General features: G+C 46.1%; 1 protein-coding gene across 1 annotated transcript; it reads left to right on the forward strand.

The window, feature by feature from the left end:
* Positions 1-3,677: 3,677 nt before the first annotated feature.
* Positions 3,678-4,628, forward strand: LOC121602998. Its single transcript, XM_041931743.1, has one exon. The coding sequence runs from the start codon at positions 3,678-3,680 to the stop codon at positions 4,626-4,628; it is 951 nt and encodes a 316-aa protein (XP_041787677.1).
* The last annotated feature ends 3,673 nt before the right edge of the window (positions 4,629-8,301 follow it).

The following is an 8,301-nucleotide window of genomic DNA, read 5'->3' on the forward strand; positions in this document are numbered from 1 at the left end:
GACGTCAGGCCGGCAGTCAAAGTGTAAAAAGAACGGAGGTATTCTCGGATAACCGGAACTACAAACCGCCTGTAAATCCCAAAATGATTATCGACGAACACCCAATACCAAAAATCGAAGACATCTTCTACAAAATGAAAGGAGCGCCCTGTTTGCCACCTGGAGACCCACGTAACGGATGCTTACACGCACCTTCCAATCGACGAAGAGTTCCGCATATTTTGACGCTAAACACATCGACACATGGACGGATTCGTTCCAAGAGAGCGGTGTATGGTGCTGCGAACATACCAGCTATTTGGCAGCGGCGTATGGAACGATCCTTCAAGTCTTGACCAATGTTGTCAGTTTTTTTTGACGACGTCATTGTCTTTGCGAAAAACTTCGAAAAGATGCTAGCAGCGTCTGAACGATACATTGTGCAAATGCGACGAAACGGTCTTCGACTAATCTCGTTCCAAATGCATCTTTGCGACATCATCCCTCGAATGCTTGTGTCATCGCATCGATCACACACGGCCTGCATGCAAATCAGACAACACAAAAAAGCCATATGCGACGCTCCAACACCACCACACCAGGAACTACAATTGTTTCTTGGTAAGGCAACTTACATTTCCTCATTACTATTCTCATATCCCTTCTGTTGGGCACGGCCTCTTCGAGATGTACTGCTTACCGTACTCCCGGATCCTGAGTGGAACACAAGCAGCAGAGAAGGCCTACCACGACACTAAAACTTTGGCGCTAAGTTTCACCACAAGTGCTGATGCAGTACGATCCATCGTTACCACTGATTCTCCAACAGACGCTAGCAAATCCGGTCTCGGCGCTGTTCTCTCACATCGATTGAGCAATGGATCAGAACGAACCGATCGCGTATGCCAGTTTTTACATGTCGCAAACATGAACAACGATACCCTATAATAGATAAGGAGGCTCTTGCGATAGTATCGGCAGTGAAAAAGTTTTTCCATTACCTCTATGCGCGAAAATTCACTCTAATCACTGATCATAAGCCCCTTACTCAAATACTGCACCCAGAAAAGTCTTTGCCTACTTTGTGCATTAGTCGAATGGCCAACTACGCGACGACTATCTGGCAAATTTCAATTTTCGATATTGTCTACAGGCCCACAAATCAGAAGCAAACGACGATTACTGCTCCAGAATTTCTAATGCGCCAACAGAAAATCAGAGCAATAGACATTTTCACACACGAGGGAGGAAATATGGAGGATGAATTCGATCATTTTGTTCTCAAACAGATTCAGCAACTCCCAATTAGAGCAGAACACATTGCACGTGAAACGCGCAAAGTCATCCAACTAGGCAAAATAATCCAAGATCTTGAACACGGTAGAGACCTCGCGAGAATGGGTTATAAAGCACCCGAGGTAAAACAATTACCCTAACAGCAACTGCCTGATGTTCGAGCATCGCGTCGTAATTCCGGCTTCCCAGCGCAAGCCATAATAACGATTTACATGCAGCTCACATTGGAATCGTCAAAATGAAAGGGTTGGCACGATCATATTCTATTGGCCAGGAATTGATTCCGAAATCGGCAAACAGCTAAATCCTGCACAGAATGTTCATGACAAGCCTCAAGTCCCGCAAAATTCAACAAACACCATTGGGAAACTACCCTAACGCACCTTGGGAACGCATACATATCGAATATTCAGGTCCCGTGGCAGGCGCTATGCTATTAGTATTTGTGGATGCATACAGCAAATGGTTCGAGGTAAAGGTAACCACTCAACTACAACACGCAACGATCAGTTACTGGATGAACTATTCGCAGCTTAGGAGCACCCAGTAACGGTAGTCTCCGACAACGTCCACAATTTGGCATCAGCCGATTTTTACGTCTTACCTCAAAACACAGGCGTTAAGTACCATAAGCTTACAGCCCCGTACCATCCGGATACAACGGCCAAGCAGAACGGTATGTTCAAACCCGTAAAAAAGGCGTTGACAGCTATGGGTACAACAAAAGACAATTTGCAAAAGAACCTTAACACGTTTCCTGCTACAATACCGACAGGCTCCTCACACCGAAACAGGAAGTCCGGCAGCAAAGTTGTTCTTAGGTCGAACATTCGCACGCGCATTGATCTTGTGCGACCACAATATATCAACACACGGATGCATCAGCCAACAACCCACATTCGAACCGACTTTCCGTACATTCTCAATTGGACAGAAAGTGTACTGTCTTTCTGGAAACCCTCGATCTGACAAATGGATTGTAGGAGTCATCGAAGCCTGCTTGGGTGATCTTCATTATCAAATCAGATCTAACGGAAAGATGCTTAAGTGACATGTGGACCAGATACGAAACTTCCAAGGCAACGTCAGCTTCGAAGAGACCCGATGAAGACGTACCTCGTCGACTGCACTTCTATGCGAACACTGAGACGCAGCAACCACCAATCAATAATGAAGCCAACGACAACAACGTCTTCAGATGAGTCCATTTTCATCAGATGTTGTGTTTGGAACACCTATGAACAGCCCGCAACATTTAACCTCATCGTCGAGCGAAGACTTACCACCAGTAGCCCGCAGGTCCCAAAGACAACGTCGCCCTCCTCTACGCTACTCGCCATCCTAGAATGAACCAGGATCTTCATACAAGAGGGAGGAAATGTTGTATATGGAACACCCTATGTATGAGCGGTGATGATTGTCATCGCTCCTGACGTGACGCAACCTGGATGCCGTTCGGATGCACCCCGACCTGGCATCAACTAAAAGAGCTCTAGATAATCAGCGTCGTTGGCTCGTGAACTTGCACTCTTTTCATATTCTCCATTTCTACGTTTTTCAATAAAAGTGAATTCAATACACAACAGTGATTTTTCTGCCTTCGATGTTAGCGCGGCCTTTCCTATAACAGAATCAGGAAATCGCTACGCTATTACTCTGCAATGCGATCTTTCAAAATACGTTATGGCTTTTCCAGTACCAGACAAATCAGCTTCTACAATCGCTAAAGAAATTGTGAATAAATCCATACTATATATGGACCCATTAAAAGTATTAAAACTGATCAAGGAACATAATAAAAGGTATGTTTGAAGAAGTTTGTAAATTGCTTAAAATTGATCGCAAATGCTCCTATCCTTCGCGCGTGTTTCCAGGACGCAGGATACGTGCCACGCATAAGGGAATCATTAAATATTTTGGCAAGAATGGGTGCGAGTGATTGACGGCAGTGCTTCAAAATGTATGCGGGAATATTGTCAGGTCCAGATGATGTAGATGGTTTTATATCGCTGAGTGTGCGCGCAACTAGTGCTTCGTCAATTGTGAGTATAATAAAGTCTGTAGGGAACTGCTCGATAGCAGGAAACAGAAAGTTAGGAAACTGCTCGACAGTACCACGAACAGCCCAACTCGTGGGCATAAACGGAGCGCATAAGGAATCGTCCTTATGCAGCTCGTTAAGACAACCGGAATAAAAATGCTCTCTCTTATACTCTGAACTCCAACCGAACAAGTCGTTTCCATCAATCCGAATTCCACACGTGCTCTCAGTCCGCTTTCGCATAACCTCCAAAGTGATTCCCAAAGTGGTGACCCCGACGTGATAAGTGATACGCAAAACCCCGTTTTTAACCAGTCCGCGAACGTTTGTACAATAAAAGTGCTCGCGACCGCTGTACGAGATGAATCCCGAAGGAAGTGCCCCCATCGCGCCGAAGACGACTCCCCACGCGCCACCGGCACACATCAAAGCGGAGCACGAGGAAAGGCATGTGGTTTCAAAAATCAGTTTTCCTGATTTCGATGTGGATGATGTGGACACCTGGTTCCTCTGCCTGGAAGCGGCTTTCAACGTCAACGACGTAAAATCGGACAAGCAGAAATTCAATACGGTCATCGTGGCGCTCGGCAACCGAGCCAAATACGTTTACACTGCCATTGCAATGTGTAACAAAAGTGAGAATAACGATCGTTACATCACAATGAAAAACGCCGTACTGGAGTATTTTCAACCCTCGGAAAACCAGCGGCTTACCAACCTCCTTTCCGGTGTTTCGCTGGGTGACCACAAGCCCAGCATGCTGCTCTCCGAGATGCGAAGACTGGGCGGAGAAGGATGCTCCGACAGCGTCCTTCTTAACATCTGGCTTCGTGCACTACCCAACACAGTGCGGTCCATCGTTTCCGCCTTGCCCACCGCTACACTCGACGAGCAGGCGATCGTGGCTGACAAAATCATGGAGGCGCCACGCACGGAGATTGCACCTGTACGAAAAGAGGCCTCCCACACGCATCACACACCGAGAACATCATCGGATATCGCAGCACTCGAAGAACGGATCGAGCAACTCTCCCGGAGACTGGACGAAGTTCTTTCGGTCGATCGACGCGCAGCTCATCACACATCCCGTTCCCGCTACACATCAAGGTCAAGGGACAGGAGAGGACAACGACCTACGCACTCATCACGTGATCATCGGAAGCCGTCCTCGTCCCGCAGATGGATTTGCTGGTATCACTACCGGCACGGAGCGAAAGCGGAGAAATGCGAGAAGGAGAAGGAAGGCGACAGCACCATCCAGTGCATTTTTTTCGAAGAAGGCATACCGGTTCAAGCCAGGAACAAACCGTAAGTAGTGCCACCCGCAAACGCGTAACATTTTCTTTCGAGACTCTATGTAAACCGAAAAAACCGCTCAACACAAATAATTGTAACACATTTATTAGTAAGAAGAAAGGTCATACTAACCACTCCCCCGGTAACACTCCAAAGCACACTCCCGGTAACACTCCAAAGCACACTCACGGTAACACTCCGAATCATACACTCCCCGAAGCGCCCTTACATATTCAAAGAATTCACTTAGTGGACAATAGTTCGTACAATCGATACTTGATCGATACAGGCGCCGAAATATCGGTTATTCCCCCTACTATGCGTGAACGGTTACACGCAAGCAAACGCACACTATTCGCCGCGAATAACACTACGATAGCAACTTTCGGCACAAAACGTTTAACTGTTGACCTTGGGTTAGCACGAAAGTTCACGTGGGAGTTTGTAATCGCCGATGTGGGCAGCCCAATCATCGGTGCAGATTTTCTCGGCCATTTTGATTTGCTCGTCGACGTGAAAAGAAAGAGATTAGTAGACAATAGAACGAAAAGCGAGATTCTCAACATAAATGCAGCTAATTCACCTACCATTAAAGCTTTCTCGACCCAAAATCCATTTGTCCCAATATTGCATGATGAGTACAGCGATATCACCAAGCTAAACCAGTTGAAAAAACCTTGCCACAAGGTCGAGCATCAGATTTTAACAACGGGCCCACCAGTATTCAGTCGCCCGCGCAGGTTGCCTTTTGACAAATTGAAGGAGGCTAAGGCTGAGTTTCATTTCCTCGTGAAGCAGGGTATCTGTCGACCGTCAAAAAGCAACTGGGCAAGCCCGTTGCACATGGTAAAAAAATCAGATGGCACTTGGAGACCGTGTGGAGACTACCGAAGTCTTAACGCCGTTACAATTCCCGATCGCTATCCCGTCCCGAACATACAGGACGTGAGTAACATACTCAGCGGTGCTCACATTTTTACGTGTATCGATCTCCAGAGAGCGTACCACCAAATACCTGTAGCGAGAGATGACATACCGAAGACGGCCATAACGACCCCGTTCGGCCTGTATGAGTTTATGTTCATGACCTTTGGTTTAAGAAACGCAGGGCAAACGCTTCAACGCCACCTTCATGCGATTTTTGGAGACTTAGACTTTGTTTTCCCATACATTGACGACATATGTATCGCATCGAAAAATGCCGAAATACACAAAGCTCACCTGAGAACTGTTTTCCAACGCTTAAGCGACAATGGCTTAGCGATCAACGCAGAAAAATGCCAAATTGGACAATCTTGTGAGAATTTCCTAGGGCATTGCATAACTGCCGAAGGCATAAGTCCAAAAAAAGAAAAAGTTCAAACCATAATCGATTTCCCTAAGCCGACGATAGCTAAACAGCTTAAACGATTTCTCGGCGCGATTAACTTTTATCGCCGTTTCATGGCACACGCCGCTCACAAACAAAACGTTTTGCAAAAATTGATAAAGGGAAACAAGAAGAACGATACAACAAAGCTAGTCTGGAATGATGAAGCAAACGCAGCCTTTACGAAATGCAAAGAAGATCTGGCAAATGCCGCAATCCTTGCGCATCCTTCACCGCACGCTAAGCTCGCTCTAAATGTAGACGCATCGAATCATGCTATCGGCGGCGTACTACAACAGATTGGCAAAGAGGGTCCAGAGCCTCTAGCATTTTTCTCCAAATGTCTTTCTCCTTGTCTACAGAAAGCCAGTACGTACGACAGAGAATTGTATGCCATATACGAATCCATACGCTACTTCAAAGATTTGCTAGAGGCACGAGAATTTTGTGTGTACACTGACCACAAACCACTAGTAACCGCGTTTCAACAACGCCCGGAAAGAGCCAATCCTACACAACAGCGCCGACTCTGTTTCATCAGCGAGTTTACCACAGACATTCGTCACGTTTCTGGTGAACAAAACAAAATCGCAGATATGCTTAGTCGGGTTGACGCGATTAACACTGATACGATCGATTACGAACACATGGCGAAGCTTCAACGCACTAACACTGATACGATCGATTACGAACACATGGCGAAGCTTCAACGCACTGACACTGAAACGATACAATACATGAAACAAGCACCTGCAAACTCAACATTAGCACTGAAAGAGCTAGTAATGCCTGGAACAAAAACAACACTTTTTTGCGACACTTCCACTGCAAACATAAGGCCATTCGTACCCATGCACTTCAGGAACCAAATTATAGAGAAACTGCATAACACATCACACCCGGGAATACGAGCCACCACTCATTTGGTTTCCGAAAGATTCGTTTGGCCTTCTATTCGGAAAGATTGCAAGCACTTCGTAACACACTGCCTAGCATGCCAAAAAACAAAAATAATTCGCCACAATCACACGCCGATAAACCACATAATCGTACCAGACCACCGATTTTATCACGTGCACATCGATTTAATTGGGCCACTTCCACCATCAGAAGGGAATCTTTACTGTCTAACAATGATAGACAAATTCACTCGGTGGCCAGAGGCGATTCCACTAGCGAATATGACCGCAGAAACCGTGGCAAAAGCTTTCGTTACGCATTGGGTAGCGAGATTCGGCGTGCCTTCTAAAGTCACAACCGATCAAGGCAGGCAATTCGAGTCGGATTTATTCAAACGAATTTTTGAAACGCTAGGAATAGATCACTTGCGTACAACACCATATCATCCGCAAGCTAATGGGCAAATAGAAAGAGTGCACCGACAGCTGAAATCCGCAATAATGTGCCACAACCGTAAACGATGGACCGACGCACTGCCTATCATTCTACTAGGCTTACGGTCATCTCTTAAAAAAGATATCGGCTCAACCGTGGCAGAGCTAAAGTACGGAACAACGTTGCGTTTACCTGGCGAGTTCTTTGACACAATCAAAACTGTAGCCAAAGTCACTCCTGAATACGTCGAAAGCCTGAAGCAAATCATGAGTCAGATTAAAGCAACCCAAACGTAGCACCACAACAAAGCCCAACCATATGTACAACCACAGCTCCAATCCTGCACGCATATGTGGCTCCGTGTAGATTCCGTGCGCCCATCACTAACACCTCCGTACGACGGACCGTTTAAAATCGTGCGTAAAAAACTAAAAACTTTCGTCATTAGTGTTAGAGGACGGAACGTCGAAGTGTCGATCGATCGCGTAAAAGCCGCACACATAGACACACCGGATAAACCAACCGCGCTAGAAGATCCTCTCTCAGAATGTACTGCGACAGTCCCCGCCGAAAAACCGTACACCACTCGATTCGGCCGAACTATAAATAAACCGCGATTTTTTTCCTAAAGGGGGGAGTGATGTAGGGAACTGCTCGATAGCAGGAAACAGAAAGTTAGGAAACTGCTCGACAGTACCACGAACAGCCCAACTCGTGGGCATAAACGGAGCGCATAAGGAATCGTCCTTATGCAGCTCGTTAAGACAACCGGAATAAAAATGCTCTCTCTTATACTCTGAACTCCAACCGAACAAGTCGTTTCCATCAATCCGAATTCCACACGTGCTCTCAGTCCGCTTTCGCATAACCTCCAAAGTGATTCCCAAAAGTCGATAGCATCCGATGTTACCTCATCCCCTTCACGGTTTACTATTTTTCACAGTTTTTCAACATCGTTTTTCAAAATAACTATTTTTCACAAATT

This window comes from Anopheles merus, unplaced genomic scaffold, assembly GCF_017562075.2.
Source record: "Anopheles merus strain MAF unplaced genomic scaffold, AmerM5.1 LNR4000757, whole genome shotgun sequence".
Taxonomy (NCBI): Eukaryota; Metazoa; Arthropoda; class Insecta; order Diptera; family Culicidae; genus Anopheles; species Anopheles merus.

Excerpts from the sequence above, each read along its gene's own strand:
- LOC121602998 (XM_041931743.1), top strand. The coding sequence starts at position 3,678 with ATGAATCCCGAAGGAAGTGCCCCCATCGCGCCGAAGACGACTCCCCAC.